At 31.1% G+C, this 27,393-nt stretch overlaps 1 protein-coding gene across 2 annotated transcripts in view; it reads right to left on the bottom strand.

Annotated features, from left to right (window-relative positions):
- Positions 1 to 27,393, bottom strand: part of LOC126881766 (calcium/calmodulin-dependent protein kinase kinase 1) — a 391,062-nt gene that overhangs the window by 266,858 nt on the left and 96,811 nt on the right. The window contains exon 1 of one of the 2 annotated variants that reach the window (XM_050646244.1): positions 1,280 to 1,520. The exons of the other annotated variant lie outside the window; for it this stretch is intronic. Within the exon in view, the coding sequence (XP_050502201.1) occupies positions 1,280 to 1,304 (25 nt within the window). The 5' untranslated portion in view covers positions 1,305 to 1,520. Of the gene's footprint in view, positions 1 to 1,279; positions 1,521 to 27,393 lie in introns of those variants that run through there. 2 annotated transcript variants of the gene reach the window in all.

The raw sequence follows: 27,393 nt of genomic DNA, 5'->3' as shown, positions 1-27,393 counted from the left end.
TGGACCTTAAGAAATTTGACAGGACCAATTTAAAGGACGTTATCCAATTTCTGTACGCGAGCTACCTCTAGCAATAATCAAAACAATCGAAATTATCTACCCGGAAAAACACAAAAAAAAAGTAAAAGTAGAAGAAGAACCAACTGACTCAACTCAACTCAACTCAATTAAAGCTGGCAATGGGATAAATATAGCTGGTAATACTCAAAAATTAAAATAGTTATGATGATGATGATAGCCAACCTTCGTAGCGGAGATTGCACATGAAGAAGAATAATGGGGTAAGACAAGGGGATATTCTGAGTCCTCTATTGTTCAACCTAATCATGGATGAAATAATGAAAAAATTAAGAACTAAAATAGGAAACCAAATGAGAGAGAAACAACGTAAAATAATCTTCTATGCAGACGGTGGAATACTAATCTCTCAAAGTGAAGATGATTTACAACGTATGCTGCAACAATTTAATATAACTGACAGAAAATTGTTAATTTAGATGAAACATGTTAATTTTCCCAAAAAAGACAAAATGCGAGGTTATAACGGCAAACCTACTAAGATGTAAATTAGAGCTAGAGGGACAGATAATAGGACAAGTGAAGAAGTTTAAATACTAAAGGCATCACGTTATCTAGCTACGGAAAGCTCGAAACAGAAGTGAAAGATCAAGTGAATACGGCAAACAGAACCGCAGGTTTCTTGCATAAAACAACATGGAAAAATAAAAATATCGAAAAACAAATAAAAGACAAAATTTACAAAACAGGCATCAAACCAATAATGACATATACGGCAGAAACAAGACCAGACACAGAAGGACAAAAAAAATAGTAGAAAGAGCAAAGATCTTTGGAAAAATTGACGGTAAGGCATTATGAGATAGAGCTAGAAGTGCAGATCTGCAGATGTATAAAGGAGATGCAAAATGGAGAAAACCAAGGACTGTGTAAGAAATAGAAAAGTAAAATGGAACGATCGTATAAGCCGAATGACAACAATAAATACAAAACCCTAAAGACGACGAGAGACAGTTCCTTAATAGGAAGACGATCAGTGGAAAGACCATGAAAACGATGGAATGACAACTTACTGAAGTCACATTGAAAAACAAAAAGTCATGTCTATACAGAAAGGAAAAGAAAAAGGAGAACCCTCAAATGTTTGGAGAACAAGGAGAACAATAACTTTACAAATAGCTATAACGTGGAAAAGGGAATGGAAGAAAAGTTTTCAAAAAACTTCCAATCCACATAAACATCAAATCAAAATAAGACTTACATAATGCATCTGTCTCGCTGTTCATCTTCACTACGCCCAATTTGACCTTTCCCACAAATAACTTGACAATACTGCGACAAAACACAAGCAAAGACCACGAAATTGTCCGCCAAAAGCCAAAACACAATCGTTCATGATTTGTATATTCGAGGATTAAAATTTGTCGAACAAACAACTATTTGTCTTCTTATTATTAAGACCTGAGTGTGAATTATTATCTTTCCAAAGGCCGGACGAATTAGGCCAGATGAAGCAACGTATTAAGTCACAGAAAGAAGACTATTCTATTCGTTCACAAACAGAAACATACTGATGATAATAATAGGCATTTTTAACACAGCCTTCGGCTGTTTGTGTAAATAAAATTATTTATTAACAAATATAAATGATATTATTATGGTAATTTTAATTGCGGATTATCAAAATCGCGTTTTTTGTTGGTAAATTTATTAATTTTAATTTTGGGACGTTGTAATTTATTGCTGATAGAAGTTGTTCGAATTTTAAGCACGTTTAAATCGTTGAATTGGCTAAACTTTTAACAACACTACTACAAGCCAGGTAAAGAAATATATAAATAAACCAATTCGATTAGCAACAAAGAAAGAGCAAGAAACGTATGGGGAAACAATGGAAAGAGAACTAAAAAAAGATACAAATAGACGAACGAACAGAAAATAACTGGGACATCATAAAGCAAGTAATGAACAAAGCAGCAAAATAGTGTAATAAACAGGAGAATAAAAAGAGAAAGGAGTGGTTCGACATAGAATGCCAAAACGAAATAGAACTAAGAAAATCATTAAGGATGGAAATGATAATGAAAGAAACGACAGAGATGAAGAATAAATATATAGAGCAAAGAAATAAAGTAAAGAGATTGCTGAGAAAAAAGAAGAGAAAACACGTAGAAAATAAGCTAAAAGAAATAGAAGAGAACTACAGAAATAAAGAAATAAAAAACCTGTATCAAGGTGCCAGAAATGAGAAAAGAGGATACCAACAAAAACCAATATTCGTTAAAAACAACGCGGGGAATAATATAAGCGGTGAAGCAGAAATAGTAGAGAGATGGAAAGAGTATTTTGACGAGTTACTAAATGGCAAGAATAAGTCAAACCAAAGAGAATACATGGAAACAGAAGAAGGAAATGAAAACTTAGAAGACATAGAAGATAATTCACCCAGCAAAGAACAAATCGAGGAAATCATAAAAGATTTGAAGAATAACAAATGTCCTGGAAGCGATAATATAACAGCAGAGATGATGAAATATGGTGGAAAATTGCTACATGAGTGGATATACAAGATCATAGAAGAGTTATGGAGAATATAACGGATACCAAAAGATTGGAAGGAAGCAATTATTTGCCCATTACACAAAAAAGGAGACAAAACAGAATATAGTAATTGCAGAGGAGTAGCATTACTAAATACCATATATAAAATCTTATCAAAATCCATAAAAGATAAACTTAAAAAAGAAGCTGAAAATATAATAGGTGAATATCAGTGCGGATTTAGACGAGGAAGAAGCACAACGGACCAAATATTCGTAATCAGAGAATTACAAGCAGAAAGCTATGAACACAACCTACCAACGATAGCGCTATTCATCGATTTCCAGCAAGCGTACGATAGAATAAAGAGGAAGAATTTAAAAGAAGCGCTTGAGGAATTGGGAGTTAGCAGAAAGTTACGCAACATGATATATATTACGTTAGAAAATACAGAAAATAGAGTCAAAATAAACAACCAATCATCAGACAAACGAAGGAGTAAGGCAGGGCGATCCTTTGTCATCATTACTCTTTAACTTATGCCTAGAAAAAATAATGCGAGAAGCAAAAATCAATAGAGAAGCACTCCTATACCAAAAACGACACCAAGTTTTGGCATTTGCGGATGATGTGGTGTTGCTTGCAAGAGGAACAAAAGAGCTACAGGAAATAGTACAGAGAATAGTAAAAGCAGCGAAGAAAATGGGACTCCACATAAATGAAACTAAAACAAAATGTATGGAATGGACAGATGGTCAGTTCAGGAATGGACAAAAACTTAAAGTAGAAATAGAAGAAGGAACATCATACGAATTCGAAATGGTAGAAAGATTTACATACCTAGGAGCAATAATATCACGTAAACCGAATATTAAAGAAGAAATACAAGCTCGAATAATGGCAGGCAACAAAAGTGTACATGCGCTTAATGGAATGTTGAAAAGCAAGTTTTCATCAAGAAAGGCAAAAATACAGTTATACAAAACAACTATCCAACCAATAGTAACATACTGCAGTGAGACATGGACAATGACAAAAAATGAACAAAGTTTACTGGAGATCTGGGAACGGAAAATCCTAAGGAAGATATATGGAGGAATAATAAGGGACGGTTTATGGTTAAGAAGATCAAATAATGAGTTAAAGGAATTATACAATCAACCTAATATGATAGGAGTGATAAAGGCACTGAGACTTAGATGGCGAGGTCACATAGAAAGGATGCCGAACGCGAGGACTCCAAAAAGGGTATTAAACTACAACATAGCCTCAAAAAGAGAAAAGGAAGACCGAAAAATAGATGGAAGCAAGAGGTCGAAAAAGAAGTGGAAAAAATGGGGTTAGAAGGTCAGAGAAGAAAAATGAATAACAGGAAGAAATGGAGAAAAATCACATACCAAGCCAGAGAAGATCTAGGTACCTAAAGAAAAGTAAAAATGAAGAACGAACAAACTTTTCAAGCCATGGGCCTCTAAGGCCTTTAGTGCTATTATATATATACATGCCGGTTTATAACGTTCTCCGACTTCCAATCGCTACTTCGTCTGGGTGTTCCATATGTCCTCTTCTATGTTTCTTTCTCCCAGCTCTTTGTCTATTCCTTCGCTCCAACTTATTCTCGGTGTACCTCGTTTTCTCTTTTCTTCTAGTTACCAGTTAAGTATCCCCTTTGATATGCTGCTCTTCTCAAAAAATCCATTTCCCTTGCTCTCAGCATTACCAGTATTCTTTTTTTCAGTGACCATATAGACCAGTAAGGATCTGCGAAAAAACGTCTATTTTTGGATGTGAGAGGTGGCATTCGGATTTTTGCAGATAAAGGTAGGTGACACCTTCAGTAATAATAATTGACTTATGCTCCTTCTCAAATATGCCCGGAACATATACAAAATAAGGGGGCAAAATAAGTCTGCTGTTATTCAATATTTTTTAACCACTTTGGTGGCACTTAGAACCTTAGTAATTCGCTTAGGAAATTATTTGTAACATACTTAAATCGTGTACCAAATTTCATTAAAATCGACCTAATAAATTTTGCATAATAAATTTGCAATCTAAATGTTTTTAAAAAAGTTCAAATTTTTTAAAATCTTTCTGAACAGAAAGTAGACCATTTAGAAGTTGGCTAATTTTTTTACATATAAAGAGGTGCTCTACCTATCTAATACACTTTACAGAATTAAAATCGGATTATTTAAGGGGCCCCAGCAATGTTTTAAATTTATAAATAATTTTTTGGCTTATAAACAAATAGCTTTGTTTAATAATAAAAAAATTAATTTTTAGCAATGCAAATAATTAAACTGGTATAATTTGACTTAAACTTTCAAATGCTGTCAGCAGAATTGCTATTTTATTTTTTAATCAAACGTTATTCGCGTTCAAAAATTGCAATTTCTCGATTTTTTGTAAGCATCGCGTTTATCTCGAAAACGATGCATCCTACGAAAAAAACTTGTAAGAACATTTTTTGCTTAGAATTAGCCAAGAAATACAAAAAAAAATGTTTTATTTTGCGAAAAATCGATTCTATGTAATTCCTCAAGTTCTTTGTTTATAACAATCTTATCGACATCCGGATCAACTGTTACCCAAAAAATTCTACGGGTCAAAATACATAAAAAACTTGGGTAAGTCCATCTAAATAAAGGAGCCCGTAGCACCCCCTCCTGGCCACAGCACTAATTTGTTTATAAGCCAAAAAATTGTTTATAACTTTAAAACATTGTTGAGGCTGCTTAAATAATCCCATTTCAATTCTGTAAAGTGCATTAGATAGGTGGAGTACCTACTTCTTTATATGTAAAAAAATTGACAAATCTTTGTATGTTCTAGTTTTTGTTGTGAAAGATTTTAAAAAAATTTAATTTTTTAAAAAAAGTTTAGATTGCAAAATTATTATGCAAAATCTAGTAAGTCAATTTTAATGAAATTTGGTGTACGGTTTTAGCACATTACAAAAATTTTTTAAGCGAATTAGGAAGGTTCCAAGTGTAACCTAAGTGATGGAAAATCATTGAATAAGGACAGGCTTGTTTTGCCCCCTTATTTTATATTTATCGCTATTTTGAAGCAAGGTTGATAAATTAAGACATTTTTAACCAATCGCATCTGATAGAAAATTTAATTATCTTTGTTTTATTCCTATACGACTTTGTTCTAAAATGAATAGTTTTTAAGTTATAAGCAAAAAAATTAGAAAAAAAACGAAATTTTTTTAAATTTTTAAATATTTTATTTTTTTATTAATGTTCCGGGCATATTGGAGAAGGAGCATAAATCAATTATTATTAACGAAGTTATCACCTAACTTTATCCGCAAAAATCTGAATGCCACCTCTCACATCCACCTGAAAACAGATCCTTACTAGTCTAATACCTCATAGTTGTACACAGCGATACTTTTGACTGTAGTCTCCTATATCCTCTTTTTATTTTCTTTCCTAATGGATTGATCCCATAAAATACTAATTAATATTGTGATGGCTTTTCTACTTGCCGTATTTATTTCTCTTATGGCTTTCTCTAATGTTCCATCGTGCGAAGTATTGATGCCTAGATATGTGTAGTCTCAGCAGTGCTTTACTGTGGTTATTTCGTCTAATATGATATCTTTTTGTTGTCCTCCAATTAAGTGTTCGGTTTTCTTTTTGAAGTTATACTTCTTTATGCGCGTTATGAGGGTGAATTCTTATATGTTAAAACCTACGATCCGGGCGCATGCGCATTATAACTTTGTTCTGATTGGATGTTCAAATGACATGTCAAAAATTATCCAATATGGCAGCTGTAGCGCAGCTGTGGTTTGGACGGTTGACGGTTTGGTTATGTATGGTTGTTGCGTTTTAAAATTTGTGGGAAGAGAAACAACAAAGGTTAGTTAATAGTTATACTGCCTTTTTAAATAGTTTTCATATTATATTTTTGAAGTTATACTTCAAAATGTTTTAATTTATGTATGTATCAGTCCAGAAAAGGTGTGGAAAGAATGTATTAGTGTTTTTAAATATATTTTTCTACAAACGTGTTAAAAATGAAATTTTTAGGACTCCATAGGAGCGTTAAAAATGCACTTTAAGGCACTAGTGCTTTAAAAATTTTAAGGCACTGCAGTTAAAAGTGAATTATTGTCAAATTGTGAAACGTCAAAATATTTATATTTCATTTATTAACATTAATATTAATAATACAACTTGCGCAATTTGAAAAAGGTGGTTTAAAAGGTTTTTTATTATAATTTGTGTGTCTTTGGATTTGTCTTCCTTGGGCGTAAAATAATAAAACATCTATTTTTATATTTCACTTGTCACCGTGATGTATAATTATGTGTATCTGAAAGGTAACTAGCATGCGGCTTGATGGCCTTGTTGGTAGAGCATTGGACCAGAGATAAAAAAATCGCGAGATTGCGGGTTCAAATCCCGGACGATTCATACTTTTTTCTTTTTTTTTTTAATATTTGGCATTGTTAAGTTTTGGTTCATTTTTGGTAATTATTATTGTTAATTTTTTGTATTGTAACTGTTAAGTAGGTATATTTATTTCGTTGAAATTATATTATAATAGAAGTATAACTTCTTACGTGCGTACAGAGTACACACACATTCTTTTTTTTTTCTAGACCCTATTTATCATACTCTTCAATTAACTTTCGGGTTATATAGTTATAATGGTCATCCCCTTGAGCCACTATTACTTGATCGTCTGCAAAGTTGAGCGTGTATACCATAGTGTTGGTGATTGGTATTCCCATTGTTCTACATTTTTTTCCATCTTTTTAAAGCGCTTTCGAGGTATATTTTAAATGAAAAGGGAGACAGGCAACATCCTTATTTCAATTCCTTTGATGATAAAAATTCTGTTGTGTGCATCACTGCTTTTATTTTTGTTATGGGTTGATTGTATAATTATAGTGAAGAAATAAAAAATATTAGAGGAATTTTCCTCTTTATGTTGATTGTATATTACTTTGACGGCATTTATTAATTTTATATTAACATTCTTACTTTCCATTGATTGCCGCAGCTTTTTCCGTGGAACACTATCGTAGGCTTTCCGTATGTTTATGAACAACATATGAATTTCTTGATTCCGTCCCATCTTTTTTCTATGGGTTAAGGAGGAAATGTTGTCAATTAGTGGATAACATATATTTTATCTTAGTTCGATTCTTCAAAACTTTCCATATATTCTACTCCTATATCCGGTTATAGCTATATAAACTATCAGCTAAACCGTTAATATCTTCAGAATTTCTAATAAAAAAACTAAGGTCGGAAAATTCGCAAAAAAATAAAACACACTATATGCATATGTAGCGGAAAATTTTCATTATTTAGCCCATAGTCCTAATACAGAACAACATATTCCACTATAAAGGCGAAACAGAATCGACAACTGGAGGAATAGATCTAGTAATAAATAACCTTAAAACTACAGAGAAACATACAAAGTATTGACTGTATTTCCACAAAGGTTCTGTAAACAAATCTAAAAAGAAGAAATTACAAGAAGATACATAAGATGACAAAAGACATGATATCGCCAAATAGGCAGTTATCACTACCTACTGGAAACTACATTTAACAACAAAGGAATAGAAATAAAAAGCACAGTAGAAAAGAAGAAATTATGGAAAGGATACCTACAAGACAAAAAGCAACCAAAGTATGAAAGATACAAAATACATTGAATAAAACTTAAAGAAATAGTCAAAGAAAAGAAAGGAAGAAAAGCTGTGATACGTTCGGAGAAAAGATGTACGAAAATAGTAAAAATAATTTAAAATTGTTTTATAAAACACTGAAAAACCTGCTAAGCAATAAAGAAAAATAAAACTAAAACAAATAATGACCAAAAACGAAACAATATTAATAGATCACAAGGGTATAATGGAAAGATGGAGAGAACATTTCGAACTACTGTCAAAGGGAAAGCAAGGAAAAGCAAAGGAAAATTAGAACAACGTAATTGGCGAATCAGTGGAAAATACGCAGGAAACATAATATAAAGTAGAAGGAAACACGAAAAAGAACTAGAGGAAGCAATAGGAAAGATAAAGACTGGGAAAGAAGGCAATATAGAGATAGATGGAGAAGGATGAACTACAGCTAAGGTAATTTTTCTTGTCACTCATCAGATTAAAAAAACAAAAATAATCTTAATTTTCTATACACGTACTGACCGGACTAATATCGATAAACAGTTTAACAACTTTTATAAATAGTATCAAAAATGTGTTGTTCTAATTAATGAAGATTAAATATGTTCAAAGTGCATATGCAAATATTAAATAAACTGGATAAAGCTTACTTTTCGGTGATTCAATTGAAATATTAAGTTATTTATATACAAATATAAATAAAACGATTTGACATAATCCTTTGCATAAATTTCGAGATATTTTGAGGAGTGAGAATTGGAAAAAAAAACTTGAAAAGAACCACTTGATGATTCTGGTTCATGTGTATGTAGTATATTTTTAATTAGTTTTTTGGTTATTTTTTGCGGAACTTTTAATATTGTCTCCTGTTTATTTTATATGTAGGGATCTTAGATAATATTATCTACGATATACAGAGCGATGTATCGAAATTTTAAAATCTGAAGTTCTGGAAATCAACTGGACCAGACAATAATATTATGTATCTTACTTCCTGTACATGTTCCCACGTTAATAACCCTTTTTAATCGTTAAATGATTTAATGCAATAATATAAACCTTTTTCTTCAATTTGGTGCTTTCAGAATCCATGTAGATCCAATAATTTACACATAAATAACGTTGTAGAAAAAAGCTAAATTATTTACTAAAATATACCACGACGGTCAAATCTATGATGAATGGTTAAAATATATCTTTTTAGCCTTAGCCAAGAAAAATAATCCTAAATCTTGGAATGAATACCGATTAATATAATTAGCCTTATGAGCCACACTTTAAAAATACTACTCAAAGTTATTCAACAGCGTATATTATATAAAAAAGAATGTGTGTGTACTTTGTACGCACGTAAGAAGATATTCTTCTATTATATAGGTAATTTAAACGAAGTAAATATACTTAACAGGTTATTTGTATTTTATTTAAAAATTAAACTAACTTTCTTATCTACCACTTTCAAAATTTTTTTATTAAAATAACGAAAAATAAAAAAAGTATGAATCGTCCAGGATTAGAACCTGCGACCTTCCGTGTGCTTCCGTTCTCTGTCCCACCGCTCTGACAACTACGCCATCGAGCCACTTGAATTGACACGTAAGTTTCGGATATAATTACACAACACGGCGACAAACTGTAAAAATGTTATGCCTACATATTTTATTATTTTACTACATGGAAACACAAATCCAAAAACACAAGAATTATAATAAATAATACATTTCCTAAAACCACTAATATATTCTTTTAATGACTTATTTGCACGGTTACAGATACATACATACCTATCTTGAAAGATTAGCAATTAACTACATACTGTCAATGTGCGCAGGCGCGTGGTTCATGTACAATTTTACCCTCAATCGATTCGCCGCTAAAGAAGAATATCTTCAAAAAATGTGAAGAATAATTAGACAACGCACAGTTTGGATTTAGAGGTAGAATGGGAACAAGAGAGGCATTGTGCACAATGACGGTACTATTACTATTACAAAAATGCAGGGAATATAATAAAAACGTATTCATTATAGATTTCCAAAAAGCGTTTGACAGAGATCAACATGGTAAACTCATGCATGCATTGAAACAGATACACCTAGATCCCAAGGACAATAATTCAATCAAAAATATATACTACAATCAAACAGCGGTAGTACGGGTGGAAGATAGTGAAACAAACCAAGTTGAAATTCAAAGAGGAGTCAGACAGGGATGCGTGCTGTCGCCACAATTATTTAATGTATACTCCCAACTAATATTTCAGGGGGTACTATGGGAGAGAACTGAAGGTGTAGGGATTGAAGGGAGCATCATTAATAACATAATAATTGCAGACGATACCGCAATCATGGCAGATAGTCCAGGGCGCATCTGTTTTGAGATGGACGTTGAGAGGTGACTCATATTTTTTTGCAGAAATTGCTTGGAATTAACTCATGTAATAATAATTGAGTTATCCTCCCACTCAAAAAGGTCCGGAACATTGTTTAAATAATCAAGATGTCAAAAAATGAAGGAAAATTTCGATTTTTTTCTTCGTTTTTTGATTATAACTTTAAAAGTATCTATTCATTTTCAAGAAAAAATGCACTGACATAAAAGTTGCGTAATTAAATTTCCTACAATATCAGATTAGCTAGAAATTTTAAAAATTGTCATCCTTGTTGCAAAATAGCAATAATTGCGAAAAAAAAACATAAAAAAATCAAATATTAGCATTTTACGTTTTTCAACCATTTATGCTACACTAAGCTACACTTCATATTTTACCCAGAAAAACTTTGTGATATAATAAAACAATACCGAAAATTTCATTAAAATCGGTTCAATAAATTTTGCAAAATAAATTTTGCAATCGAGCTTTCGCAAAAAAAATCATTTTTTCAATATGTTGCTGGGCTGAAAATAAAGCAGATAGCAAGTTGAAATGTTTTTTACATATAATAATTATGTAACTTTCATTTGCAATTTGCAAAATTAAAATCGGTTAACTACCACGGCGTCAGAAATTTTTTTAAATAAACGTTAATTTTTGGTGCTACGCGCAGGACAGCGGTGTTCGATTCACACAAGTTGATTTCCACCAAAATTTCTTCCAATCTTTATCTAATATATTGTTTCTTTACTCCATATTTTGTTGCATTTTAATATTTTAATTCCACAAAAATCAAACTAATTTGATTATTGCATGTGAAATATTGTTAAACAATTGCATAATATGTTTAAAAATAATAAACTTGTATTCTCTAAATTAAAATATATGAACAAAAAAAGTTTTTGCTAAAAAAATGTTATTTCAAAGGACAGAGTATGTGTTTTTATTTTGCAATAAGCAAATTTATTTATTTATATCGAAATGTACTAAAAATTAAAATTTATCAATTATTATCAAAGGTCATTGGAATGCCCAATCAAAGCAAACGTATCCGTTGTCCTGCGCGTAGCACCAAAAACTAATGTTTATTTAAAAAAATTCCTGACGTCGTGGTAGTTAACCGATTTTAATTTTGCAAATTGCAAAGGATAGGTACAGTATTCTTCTATATGTAAACAAAATTTCAACTTGCTACCTGCTTTATTTTCAGTCCTGCAACATATTGAAAAAATGAATTTTTTTTGCAAATGCTTTATTGCAATATTTATTTTGCAAAATTTATTAAACCGATCTTAATGAAATTTTTAGTATTGTTTTACTATATAATAAAGTTTTCCTGGGTAATGTATGAAGGTCCTAAGTTTAGCATAAATGGTTGAAAAACGTAAAATGCCAATACTTATTTTTTTATAGTTTTTTCGCAATTATGGCTATTTTGCAAAAACGGTGACAATTTTAAAAATTTTTAACTAATCCTATATTGTAGGAAATTTAATTACGCAACTTTTATGTAAGTGCAACTTTTCTCGAAAATGAATACTTTTAAAGTTATAATCAAAAAACCAAAAAAAAATCAAATTTTTCCTTAATTTTTTGACATTTTAATTATTTAAACAATTTTCCGGATCTTTTTGAGTGGGAGGATAACTCAAATATTCTCAGAATAACTCAGTGTTGAACGGATATTTCACGTTGCAAAAGATATAGTCCAAGGCACTTCTGTAAAAATATTAGTACATTTGGACGTTGAGAGGTGACTCAAATTTTTTTGCAGAAATTGCTTAAAAATAACTCAAATAATAATATTTGAGTTATCCTCCCTCTCAAAACGGTCCGGAACATTGTTTAAATAATCAAAATGTCAAAAAATGAACGAAAAATTCGATTTTTTTCTTCGTATTTGATCGTTTAACTTTAAAAGTATTCATTTTCGAGAAAAGTTGTACTGACATAAAAGTTGCGTAATTAAATTTCCTACAATATAGAAATAGTTAAAAATTAAAAAAATAGTCATTCTTGTTGCAAAATAGCAATAATTGCGAAAAAACCATACAAAAACAAGTATTCGCATTTTACATTTTTCAACCATTTATGCTACACTTAGGACCTTCATATTTCACCCAGAAAAACTTTATGATAAAGTAAAACAACACTGTAAATGTCATTAAGATCGGTTCAATAAATTTTTCAACCCAGCTTTCGCAAAAAAAAATTCATTTTTTCAAAATGTTACAGGACTGAAAATAAAGCAGATAGTAAGTTGAAATTTTTTTTGCTTACAGAAGTGTATTGTACCTTTCATGTGCAATTTGCAAAACTAAAATCGATTAACTACCACGGCGTCAGAAATTTTTTTAAATAAACATTAATTATTGGTTAATGATTAATTATTTCAATGACCTTTGATAATGATTGATACATTTTAATTTTTATTACATTTCGATATAAATAAATAAATTTGTTTATTGCAAAATAAAAACACATACTCTATCCTTAGAAATAACATTTTATTTAGCAAAAACTTTCTTTGTTCATATATTTTAACTTAGAGAATAAAAGTTTATTATTTTTAAACATACGCAATTGTTTAAACAATATTTCACAAACAATAATAAAATTAGTTTGATTTTTGTGGAATTAAAATATTAAAATACAACAAAATATAGAGTATGAAAATAATATATTAGATAAAGATTGGAAGAAATTTTGGTGGAAACCAACTTTTGTGAATCGAACACCGCTGTCCTGCGCGTAGCACCAAAAATTAATGTTTATTTAAAAAATTTCCTTACGCCGCCGTGGTAATTAATCGATTTTAATTTTGCAAATTGCAAATGAAAGGTACAGTACACTACTATAAGCAAAAAAAAATCAACTTGCTATCTGCTTTATTTTCAGTCCTGCAACATTTTAAAAAAATTAAATTTTTTTGCGAAAGCTGGATCGCAAAATTTATTTTGCAAAATCTATTAAACCGATCTTAATGAAATTTACAGTGTTGTTTTACTATATCATAAAGTTTTTCTGGGTAAAATATGAAGGTCCTAAGTGTAATAAATGGTTGAAAAACGTAAAATGCGAATACTTGTTTTTGTATGGTTTTATTCGCAATTATTGCTATTTTGCAACAAGGGTGACTATTTTTTAAATTTTTAACCAATTCTATATTGTAGGAAATTTAATTACGTAACTTTTATGTCAGTACAACTTTTCTCAGAAATGAATAGTTTTAAAGTTATAATCAAAAAACCAATAAAAAATCGAATTTTTCCTTCATATTTTGACATTTTGATTAGGTATTTAAACAATGTTCCGGATCATTTTGAGTGGGAGGATAACTCAAATATTATTATTTAAGTTATTTTCAAGCAATTTCTGCAAAAAAATTTGAGTCACCTCTCAACGTCCACCTCAAAACAGATGCGCCCTGGACTAATAGGGAATCGTTTAAAGAAGTGGTCGTCAACCTTCGTTAGAAGACAGCACAAGAAGAAGATAAAAGCTATCCGAGATAAACAATTTCAATTGTGAAAAGCAGTTATCAGATACCTGTATCAGAGTGTATTGGGAAAATCATTACTTCTCTGGTATAAAAACAAGTAACGACCTAAAGATTTTCATTCATCATTCAACCCGGATCTATCCACTGCTGAATGTAGGTCTCCCTCAGTATTTTCCATGTACATATTTCTGTTTGGTGCTGTTTGCATCCAATTTTTGTCGATCCGTTTTATGTCATCAAACCATCTTGTTGGCGGACGACTTCTACTTCAATATGCTTCTTGTCTTGGTCTCCAGTGTATTATTCGCTGTGTCCATCTGTTATCCGACATTCTCGCTATATGCTCTGCCCAGTTCTCCTTTAGGGTCATAATTCTTTCTATGGCATCTGTTACTTCTGTTATTCGTCTTAATTCCTTGTTCGTAATTCGATCCCCACGAGAAATGGCCAGCATTGAGCGTTCCATGGCTCTTTGTGTAACACAAATTTTATTTCTTACTTTCTTGGTTACTATTAAATAGTTAAAGATTTTCATTATAAATTAGTCTAACTGCTCTAATACTTTAAAATATATTTCTTTCGCATTTTAAAGCTAACGTTCTTTATTTTTCTAACATCAATAACGTCAAACACATCTTAACGTTTACAGAAAAACATTCATCTTCTTAAATATTTGCTTAGGGTATAAAAAGCCAGACTGTATCTGAAAAGCCATGTCGATGCTCCTTCCTTGTCTATTTAATATCATCTCAAAGTACATATTATCCCTTCTGGTTTTTTTGTTAAAATATCACTTGAGAAGACCTTTTTACAGTAAAGGTAATCGAATAATAAAGAAATTCTTATATTTTATATTAAAGTTATATTACTTAGTTAATAAAAAAAAATAATTTTTAAAGTAATTTTAGCTCTTTGACTTTTGCGCTAAGAAAATAATTGTTTTCTATAGTTTCCATGCCAAAGTTTTTGTTGAATTATGTTATTTAAATTAAACTTTGACGTTTCAAAATTTATTTTGTAACTTTTCTCTATAACCTTCTTTCGAATATTTTCTTCTGAAAGTTACAAAATTATTTTTATTTAATTTTTATATATACCTAATGTTGGAAATCTTTTCAAACTTTACTTTTACTTGACTTTTTACTTGACGTAAGTTTAATAAGATACATTTAAATTTAGCTTTTTTTATCGCGGTTATTGCCGTTATTTAATGTTTTTCTTAAGAGCGTAGGCGCAAATATTTTACGGCTATCCCTACTTTTTCTTTCTTTACACGGCAAATTACGTGCAGTAAAATTCTCACTAGTGTGGAGATCTAAACATTATTTGACAATGACATTGTCATCATTAACTCTATAGATGGCTTTTGAATGTTCTTGGATAACCGTTACTTGTATAATTGCTTAAACTATTAATTCAGTTAATTAATATGGTTATTTTGTCACTAACTATGTATTCAGTGATTACAATAATTTATATACTATACAATAAAAACTAATACTTAATCGAGAAAAGAGGAAAAGCGATTTTTTTAATGATATATTGTTACTATGGAAACACTTAGTTACATTTTGAAAATCTTAACAACAAAATACTTAGATCACAGAATATATCCTGGTGTATTCTTTGCTTGCATTTTCTATAAATAATAATAGACCAGGACTAATCTGTAAAAAAGCATGTATTTTTGGATGTGAGAGGTGGCATTCGGATTTTTGCAGATAAAGTTAGGTGACACCATCAGTAAAAATAATTGACTTATGCTCCTTCTCAAATATGCCCAGAACATTAATAAAAAAATTAAAATATTTAAGAATTTCGAAAAACATCGATTTTTTCCGCTTTCTTTGCTTATAACTTTAAAATGGAACGTTTTGGAACAAATTCCTAGATAAATAAAATAAAGATAATTGAATTTTGTATGATATACGACTGATCAAAAATGTCTTACAGTATTACCTTTTCTGCAATATAGCAATAAATACAAAATAAGGGGGCAAAATACGCCTGTTGTTATTCAATGTTTCTTAACCACTTTGGTGGTTAAGAAAGTTAGAACCTTAGTAATTCGCTTAGAAAATTCTTATAACTTACTTAAATGGTCTACTAAATTTCATTAAAATCGACCTAATAGATTTTAACCCTAGAACAGCACAGCTCATTCATCTAACGTAGACTGCACAATGGGGTCTCGAAAACCCTAATTGTTTTTTTTTAGTAATAAATGTTATCTTTTATTTTTTCTGCGGTATGTAGTACAAAGCAATAAACAACAATATCTTATTTTCAAAATATGTTTATTGCAAAAAAAACATTTCTCATTAGATGTGATAAACGTGAAAAAACATAATCTAGTGCTTTTATTACACTTTTTTTAAAATATGGAGATAGCACCAAAAAAATTAAACAAAATTCCAGTGAAATAAAACTGGTCTCTTAAAAACCCTTTAAACTAAAATAAAACATATATGTTGTTACAAGATAACTATTTCTTGTTCTTAGCCAGGCACTTCAACTTTGGTTCTGACACACATAACATAATTGAGCTCGATGTTCTAAACAGTACGATATTCTAAAAAAATTTTCCCAGTATACTGGCGATATTTCTTTGCGAGGTATTGAGTTCTGTTTGTTCTTCTTCATTATCGTCGTCACTTTGTTCGTTATCAGTGTCAGACTGATGTTCAGGAACATAATCATCGTCTTCATCTGATGAGTCTCCAAAATCATCTTCGATGGTCTCAGGTTCATCTTCATTCGCCCACAGGTTTTCAACATCCCACTCTAATTCTTTTGTTGTCAGTGGACGCTAATATTTTCTCTTAGAATCTGCCATACTAGCAAATAACAAAAAATCACCTCAAAATTTTAACACCCTTTAACTGCACACTGGGGTCCGAAGTACCCACAGCTCCACTAAAAGCGTCTCAGCAAATTTTACAACAAACTTACGCGGCGCAGCGATTGTCTCTCAACGTAGTCGGCCCTTAATTGAATTTTCGTGCAAGGGATCGCCAAAAGAAGCAGACATGAGCAAGATATATTGAACGATTCATGTGCCTGGGTTTTTCAGACCCCAGTGCAGTTCCAGGGTTAAAAAAGTTCAAATTTTTTAAAATCTTTCTGAACAAAAAGTAGACCATTTGGAAGTTGGCTAATTTTTTTATATATAAAGAGGTGCTCTACCTATCTAATACACTTTACCGAATTAAAATCGTATTATTTAAGGGGCCTCAGCAATGTTTTAAAATTATAAACAATTTTTGGCTTATAAACAAATACCTTTGTTTAATAATAAAAAAATTAATTTTTAGCAATGCAAATAATTAAAACCGGTATAATTTGATTAAACTTTCAAATGCTGTCAGCAGAATTGCTATTTTATTTTTTAATCAAAATTTATTCTCGTTCAAAAATTGCAATTTTTCGATTTTTTGAATGTTCCACCGCGTTTATCTCGAAAACTATGCATCTTACGAAAAAACGTGTAAGAACATTTTTTGCTTAGAATTGACCAAGAAATACAAAAAAATGTTTTATTTTGCGAAAAATCAATGTTATATAATTCCTCAAGTTCTTTGTTTATAACAATCTTATCGACATCCGGATCAACTGTTACCCAAAAAATTCGTGTTCTACGGGTCAAAATACATAAAAAACTTGGGTAAGTCCATCTAAATAAAGGAGCCCGTAGCACCCCCTCCTGGACACAGGACTAATTTGTTTATAAGCCAAAAAACTGTTTATAACTTTAAAACATTGCTGAGGCTGCTTAAATATTTCGATTTCAATTCTGTAAAGTGCATTAGATAGGTGGAGTGCTTCTTTATATGTAAAAAAATTTGACAAATCTTTGTATGTTCTGGTTTTTGTTGTTCAAGATTTTAAAAAATTTTAATTTTTTAAAAAAGTTTAGAGTGCAAAATTATTATGCAAAATCTAGTAAGTCAATTTTAATGAAATTTGGTGGACAGTTTTAGCACATTACAAAAATTTTCTAATCGAATTAGGCCGATGTCAGATTATGCGTTTTGACCGGATGCGTTTCCGCCGCATCCGGTGAAAACGCATAGTGTGACAGATTGGTCCGGTTGCGTTGGAAACGGATGCGTTTTGAGTCATCGGTACGCGCTTACAAACTGCACCAGACTAAACGCATAGTGTGACAGGTCGGTCCGTTTGCGTTGGAAACGGATGCGTTTTCACCGCATCCGGTCAAAACGCATAATGTGGCATCGGCCTTAGGAGGGTTCCCAGTGTAACCAAAGTGATGGAAAAACATTGAATAAGGACTTGTTTTGCCCACTTATTTTATATTTATTGCTATTTTGCAGCAAGGGTGTTAAATTAAGACATTTTTAAGGCCGATGCCACATTATGCGTTTTGACCGGATGCGGTGAAAACGCATCCGTTTCCAACGCAACCGGACCAACCTGTCACACTATGCGTTTAGTCTGGTGCAGTTTGTAAGCGCGTACCGATGACTCAAAACGCATCCGTTTCCAACGCAACCGGACCGATCTGTCACACTATGCGTTTTCACCGGATGCGGCGAAAACGGATCAGGTCAAAACGCATAATGTGGCATCGGCCTAACCAATCGTATCTGATAAAAAATTTAATTATCTTTGTTTTATTCCAAAATAAATCGTTTTAAAGTTATAAGCAAAGAAAGTATAAAAAAAAACGAAATTTTTTGAAATTTTTAAATATTTTATTTTTTTTTTTTTATTAATGTTCCGGGCATATTTGAGAAGGAGCATAAGTCAATTATTATTAACGAAGCTATCACCTAACTTTATCACCTCTCACATCCACCTAGAAACAGATCCTTCCTGGTCTATAAACAATAAATAACTTTTTATTAATTTCACGTCTTAAGAGGAAACAGTAGCGATCAACAGGTAGCAAAAACGCGGTCCAAGATTGCGGCTGTAATTTTGAATATTTTTTCGAGATATTAGGCACACGTATTCGTAATATAATAAAGAATGGCGGTACAGAGCCCAATTTGAAAAATATATTAATATGTGGAAATTACTCTCTAATTAAATACAATATTAAAAAAACGAGCCTGTACCGCCATTAAGAAGAACAAAAAAATACACTTTTTTCAAATAAACTTTTTTATCCGATGCCTAGATTTTGTGTCATTTTGGAACTACTAAAATTTTTTATTTCATTAGTAGTTCCAAAATGACACAAAATCTAGGCATCGAATAAAAAAGTTTATTTGAAGAAAGTGTATTTTTTTGTTCTTCTTAATGGCGGTACAGGCTCGTTTTTTTAATATTGTATTTAATTACAGAGTAATTTCCACATATTAATATATTTTTCAGATTGGGCTCTGTACCGCCATTCTTTATTTTATTACGAATACGTGTGCCAAATATCTCGAAAAAATATTCAAAATTACAGCCGCAATCTTGGAACGCGTTTTCGCTACCTGTTGATCGCTACTGTTTCACCTTAAAGCAATTATTATTTATCAAATACACTATCAATATTATTTAATAAACGACTCAAAATATTCCTGAAGCCGTGTCAAATATTTAATAGCCTTGTTTGTCACTGTCTTATCACCATATTCTGTTCGACTGAGTGCATTGTATGACAATGATAGCGAATGTTCGATTTGGAAGATATCACCACGGACATAGTGTTCATTTTATTCGAATCCTGGAAAAACTAATAAATATTTTTGAAACATTACACCATTACAGAGGGTAGAAAGTCCCTTAGAATAAACAAAAAGTTTCTTTTGAACGAGATATTTGAAATTAAAAATCACATTCAAACTGCTCTTATTTTTCACCCTTGTAAGTTATTAAAATAAAAATTATAGAAGTTTTCAGTGACTTTCTACCCTTAGTCCAGGAACCGAAGCTTTTCACCTCGCAATTTTTACAGAATGGATCGATTTGCTTGAAAATTTGAGAATAAGTAGTGGATAGTCCAAGGATCAAAATCTATATCATGCCGAAAGGCGCTTTTACCATGGGGGTGGTTGCCACCCCATCTCGGGGGTGGAAATTTTTTATTATAATTTTGACTGCAAAAGTTGATAAAAACATTCATTTTAAGCAAAAAATGCTATATACATTTTTTTGATAAAATTAATAGTGTTCGATTTATTCGCTATCGAAAGTGTTAGTTTTATATCGAAAAAATCAATGTTTTTCGGTATTATACTCATTTATTATTCACTCAGTTTTTGCCGTAGAAAAAAGTTTTGCAATCCAATTTCTTGGGAATTAAATAAGCTACAATTTTATATTTAAATATTTTTTCGTATCTTTAATGCTACTCTTTCTATTCTGAAGCAAAAGGCATTTTTTACCAAACTACAAAAATTCGTTATTCGCTTTTAACTACATTTTTTTTAAAACTAATTATTCTAAGCCAGTCAAACTTCTGGAATCTATTAATAGTACATAAATAAAGAAGAATGAATAAGGCCGATGACTAAGAACACCGCTAACTTACATTATTATGCTTCTAATTGAATATCTACTTTTTTTTTCAAAAAAATATATTGATTTTTTAACCGTAACTTTTTTATTTTTTATCCTAGAAAGTTTGTTAAAAAATAATTTTGTAGGTTTTTACAGGACCTATAGGGCTATTAATATTATATAATTTTAAAATCCTCATTCGCAAAAAGAGGTGACTTTGAAACGGTTGGTAAAGGTGGTTTTTGCATGTTCTTACAAGATTTAATTTTTAATAGCTCACTCAATTTTTGCCGTAGAAAAAATTTTTGCAAACCAAGTTCTTGGGAATCAAATAAGCTACAATTTTATATTTAAATATTTTTTCGTACCTCTGATGATAATCTTTCTATTCTGAAGAAATGGGCATTTTTTACCAAACTACAAAAATTCGTTATTTGCTTTTAACTCATTTTTTTTAAACTAATCATTCTAAGCAGGTTCTAGAAGCTATTAACAATACATAAATTAAGAAGACCAAATAAGGTTAATTACTAATTTTAATTAGGGTGGAGAGTAGGGGAAAGTTTACGATCACTTTTTCGCTGAAAAAAATAGGCACTGGCATTCTTTTTACTATAAGTCACTTAATTTTTGAGCTAGGGACTATTTTTTTTTATTTCTGGAGATAGATATTTTTAAATATTTTAAATTAGCTTGAACAAGTTATACTCGAAAAATGCATAGTTTTCCCGTCTTTTGACTTTGAAACTACAATATTTAGCATTTTACGAAGAAGAGCTAACATTTAATAAAGTATAGCTCGATTACTATTGGTTTTAAAGCAAATTATAAAAAACGGTTTTGTTTATTTTTTCAAAAGGTACATTTTTGTTAAGCAAACTTGTTTTGATAGAATAAAAACTTTTTGAGTTATTAGCAGAAAACTGATTAAAAACAATGATTTTTTCGATTTAAACCAACACTTTCGATAGCGAATAAATCGAAAACTATTACTTTTATCAAAAAAATGTATAGAAAGTTTTTTGCTTAGAATGAATGTGTTTAAATTAAAAATAAAAAGTTTCCACCCCCGAGATGGGGTGGCAACCACCCCCATGGTAAAAGCGTTTTTCGGCATCATATAGATTTTGATCCTTGGACTATCCATTACTTATTCTCAAATTTTCAAGCAAATCGATTCATTTTGTAAAAATTGCGAGGTTTTGTCCTATTTTAAGCTTCATTACTTGGACTACCTCGGTAATTTATCGTCTTATTTTTCTTTATTTTTCGTATACTCCACTGACTTTACAATTATCGTTGGTTTTACATTTTTTTTTTCTTGAATTTCGTACGGTTTTTGGCTGCTTTTTTTAAACGATAATATCAAAACACTCCTTAAGTTTTATTATTACTTAAAGCAAAAAATCTACTGATAATCTTGTGTTCCAAAAGAAAAAGCAAAGTGTTGTAGCGACTGACGTGAAAAGATTGATGTTCTTTTCGCTTTCGTGTCTAAAACGAAAAAATGCTTTTCCTGTAAACCAATTAATACAGGTTGAGTTTGTACAAAAAGCTAAAAGATTTTAAGTGTCTATATAGCTTAATGGTCTATATTATACAATATTTTTTCTACAAACGTCTTATATATCAACAATTATAATTTATTCATTCTCAATTACAGGACAATATCTACAAAAACTTTTACTTGAACTTGACTGAGACTCCATTTTTATATTTTTCTTGACATTACATCAAAACTGCCTATACTGTCAATACGTAAATCATAACAAGTATAGAATAACATCTTACTTTTATTGTTGTATATTCTAACAAATTTTAATAGTTTTTTTCTACAAACGTTGAAAAATGCGATAATACAGTTTAAATTCAATTTTAAAAAACCTTTTTTCTACAACCGTGTTAAAATGCAATTTTTAGCACTCCATACGAGCGTTAAAAATGCTACTTTAAGGCACTAGTGCTGTAAAATTTTTATGGCACTGCAGTTCGTATTGACCGTATAGGCAATTTTGATGTAATGTCAAAAAAATATAAAAATGGAATGTCAGTCAGGTTCAAGTAAAAATTTTTTTAGATATTGTCCTGTAATTACGTTTGTAGAAAAAATACTGTATGATATGCGTGTTAAAAAGTACATTTTTAAGGCACTCATGTGAATTGCAGAACTTGCTTCGCTCATTCTGCAAACTTTCACATGCGTACCTTAAACGTGTACTTTTAACACTTATATCATAAATAACTATTAAACCACCTTTTTCAAATTGCGCAAGTTGTACTATTAATATAAATGTTAATAAATGAAATATAAATATTTTGAAAGGTTTCACAATTTGACAATTCAATTTTAACTGCAGTGCCTTAAAAGTTTTAAAGCACTAGTGCTTTAAAGTAGCATTTTTAACGCTCCTATGGAGTGCTAAAAATTGCATTTTTAACACGGTTGTAGAAAATAGTTACAGTCGGAAAAATGAAAGAATACCCATGAACGAACATATAAAACACGCTGTATTTTCTTGTCATCATGTCGCAAAGAAAATTGCCCAGCGCAAGTACATGTAATAATAATTATTACATGTACCTGTGCTGGCCAATTTTTTGTGTGACACGGTGACAGGAAAATACAGCGTGTTTTTTATGTTCGTTCATGGGTATTCTTTCATTTTTTCTACTGTATTTATAATATAAGTGTTAAAAGTACACGTTTAAGGCACGCATGTGAACGTTTGCAGAATGAGCGATAGCGAGTTCTGCAATTCACATAAGTGCCTTAAAAATGTACTTTTTAACACGCATATCATACAATATTTTTTCTACAAACGTAATTACAGGACAATATCTACAAAAACTTTTACTTGAACTTGACTGACATTCCATTTTTATATTTTTTTGACATTACATCAAAATTACCTATACGGTCAATACGAACTGCAGTGCCTTAAACATATTTTAAAGCACTAGTGCCTTAAAGTAGCATTTTTAACGCTCGTATGGAGTGCTAAAAATTGCATTTTTAACACGGTTGTAGAAAAAATAAATTAAATATATTTTAATTGCTAAGATTATAGAACAACAAACATACAAACATATTTAAATTTTACTTGAAACCGCGCCTTTTATACTATTATCGGTTAACCCAGGATGTTTATAGTCAGTACTATTTGAAGTCAACCATTTACTGCTAAACAAACTTTAACAAAAACGGAAATACATAACATTTTTGAGAGGTAGGGTGCAGCTGTTAGAGGTAAAAATTTGCTTCACGCTAGTGAACGACGCGCGACGCTCTTGCTTTTTCTATTTTTATACGTATCTCCGTTTGATCTAAACTTGAAATAACTGTTGTTTCTAAGTAAGTGTACGAATCCTTTGTATTTTAAAATATTCTTCCAGAAAAAGGTAAAATCGATATATCGGCAAATATTATTCCTTGTATAATATTAGAGCACGCTTGTGACATTCGAACTATAGACGTTCCTACTATGAAAGTAAAATTAGACCCAAATGAAAACTTGTCTTTTGATCTCCAGTTCTCAGTGGTAGTGTGAAACAGAATGTTCAAAAGAGGATTTTCCTTTCAAAGGTCTGCTTATATTTTATTAACTTCGAAAGGAGAACTATGCTCGACAAAGGCAAATCTTTGAAGGACTGTAAGCCCCTTGAACAGACATGATTAAAACTATGGAGTTAAAATCGTTAAAAATTTTAGTCGTTTTTTCAAGACTCTTTTCAGATTTTGCTCAAAATTTTTTTACTTGTGGAGACTGAAATACATGGCGCCCTAAAGAAAATTTGTACCCCCATGAAATTAGGAAAAATAAAGGTTTTATCAAAAATCCGAAAACGGATTTTGAAATCAAGCGGTACCAATTTTTCTGTAAAAATAATTTTCTTGTATTTTATTGTGTCTCAGTAATTCTTCTCTATTAAATCATATTAATCCAAGTAATGAAGCTGAAAATAGGACAAAACCTCGCAATTTTTACAGAATGGATCGATTTGCTTGAAAATTTGAGAATAAGTAGTGGATAGTCCAAGGATCAAAATCTATATCATGCCAAAAGGCGCTTTTACCATGGGGGTGGTTGCCACCCCATCTCGGGGGTGGAAATTTTTTATTATATTTTGACCACAAAAGTTCGTAAAAACATTCATTCTAAGCAAAAAACGTTCTATACATTTTTTTAATAAAATTAATAGTTTTCGATTTAGTCGCTATATAAAGTGTTAGTTTTATATCGAAAAAATCAATGTTTTTAATAAGTTTTCTGCTAATAACTCCAAAAGTTTTCGTTTTATCAAAACAACTTTACTTATTTAACAAAAATGTACCTTCTAAGTATTCCTCAAAGTTCTTCACTACAGAATCTCCACAAAATGCGATAAGGTTATTGGTTGCTCACAATTTGGATTTCGAAAAGGCCTGGGTACCAGGGAAGCACTAGTTGCAACCCAAGTGCTAGCTCAGAACTGCTACGATCAAAGGAAAGATGTAATGATGTGCTTTATAGATTATGAAAAAGCCTTCGATCGAGTACAACATCATAAACTCGTACATATACTGAAACAACTCGACATAGATCAAAAAGACATTCGTTGCATAGAGGCTCTTTACTGGAATCAAACAGCTGTCGTCAAGGTGGACAATGAAACAACGCAAGCTCAAAAAATTCTCAGAGGTGTAAGACAGGGATGCATTCTCTCCCCACTACTGTTCAATCTATATTCAGAAAGTATCTTCCAGGAAGCTCTTGAGGAATGCGAAAGCGGCATCAAAGTGAATGGTACCTGGGTCAATAATATACGATATCCGGATGATTCGGTCTTAATAGCAGACAATATAGAAGACCTCCAAAACCTTCTTAATAAAATTGGAGAGCATAGCGAGAACATGGGACTTAGCATCAACATAAAAAAGACAAAGTTCCTTATAATCAGCCGTCAATTATGTCAACATCAAAATGCAAGACTAGCATATAACAACCAAGATGTAGAGCGCGTAAGAAAGTTTAAGTACCTGGGAACCTGGCTATGTGAAGACTGGATGTCGGATATGGAAATTAAATGTCGGATAGAAAGAGCCAGAAGTGCATTCATGAAATTCAGAAACGTCTTTACGAACTCTGACTTTGACCTAAACCTAAGATTAAGATTCACAAAATGCTATATATGGTCGGTGCTCCTATATGGCATGGAAGGATGGACTTTAAAAATAAACACAATGAATAAGCTAGAGGCATTTGAGATGTGGATCTATCGACGAATCCTTAAAGTTCCCTGGACCGCAAGAATAACAAATGAAGAAATCCTGAGAAGAATTGGTACAGAACGACAACTGATGTGCACAATTAAACACAGAATAACGGCATACCTGGGACACATAATTAGAAATGAAAGATATCAGTTTCTGCAAATCTTAATTGAAGGAAAGATCGAAGGAAGAAGGGGAGTGGGCAGGAAGAAAATGTCATGGCTCCGTAATGTCAAACAATGGACAGGACTAAAAAACATAGGAGACCTAATACATACTGCAAGGGATAGAGAAAAATGGTCAAACGTGATCGCGAACATCCATTAGTGGATTGCATAAGAAGAAGAAGAAGTACCTTCTAAAAAAATAAACAAAATCGTTTTTTTTTTTTAATTTTCTTTAAGACCAATAGTAATCGAGCTACACTTTATTATATGTTAGCTCTTCTTCGTCAAATGCTAAATATTTTAGTTTCAAAGTCAAAAGACGAGAAAACTATACATTTTTCGAAAGTAAGTAACTTGTTCAAACTAATTTAAAGTATTTAAAAATATCTATCACTAAAAATAAAAAATAGTCTCTAGCTCCAAAATTAAGTGAATTGTAATGAAAAGAATGTCAGTACCTATTTCTTTCAGCGAAAAAGTGATCGGAAGCAACCTCCTAATTACCACCCTAATTTAAATTTGGTGATTGACATTATGTGGTCTTCTTTATTTATGTATTATTAATAGGTTCTAGAAGTTTGACCGGCTTAGAATGATTAGTTAAAAAAAACGGAGTTAAATGCGAATAAAGAGTTTTTGTAGTTTGGTAAAAAATACCATTTTCTTCAGAATAGAAAGATTAGCATCAGAGATAGGAAAAAATGTTTAAATATGAAATTGTAGGTTATTCAATTCTCAAGAACTTGGTTTGAAAAATTTTTTTTCTACGGCAAAAATTGAGTGAATCGTAAATATGTATTATCGAAAAACATTGATTTGATAGCGAATAAATCGAAAACTATTAATTTTCTGAAAAAAATGTATAGAATATTTTTTGCTTAGAATGATCATTTTTATCAACTTTAGTGGTCAAAATATAATAAAAAATTTCCACCCACGAGATGAGGTGGCAACCACCCCCATGGTAAAAGCGCCTTTCGGCATCATATAGATTTTGATCCTTGGACTATCCACAACTTATTCTCAAATTTTCAAGCAAATCGATCCATGCTCCAAAAATTGAGAGGTGAAAAGCTTCGGTTCCAGGACTATATTTTTATGCTCTGTATTGACTATTCTTTTATTTTCTCAAATTTGTTATCAATTTACAGCTTTCTGTGCTTCAGGTTTCTCCTAGATAAGTAGTTGTTCGTTGACAGTTTCTCTCTCAAGACTCATTCTTCTTCCGAGAAATTTTTCTTCGTACGTCTGTTTGTTTTCCTTCATACTCTATTTACTATTTTATCTTATAATTTGAAACTTTAATATTGTTAGTATAGTTGTCTTTAATGCTAAAAGTGATTAAATCAGAAAAAGGCGACGAAACAAAAGGTTTGATACGCCTCTGCTTTCTTCTTTGATATATACAGTGCCAATGACAAT

The sequence above is a fragment of the Diabrotica virgifera genome, chromosome 3, assembly GCF_917563875.1.
Source record: "Diabrotica virgifera virgifera chromosome 3, PGI_DIABVI_V3a".
Classification (NCBI taxonomy): Eukaryota; Metazoa; Arthropoda; class Insecta; order Coleoptera; family Chrysomelidae; genus Diabrotica; species Diabrotica virgifera.
Note: the sequence above shows the minus strand (reverse complement) of the source record. Positions and strands in the feature narration are given on the sequence as shown.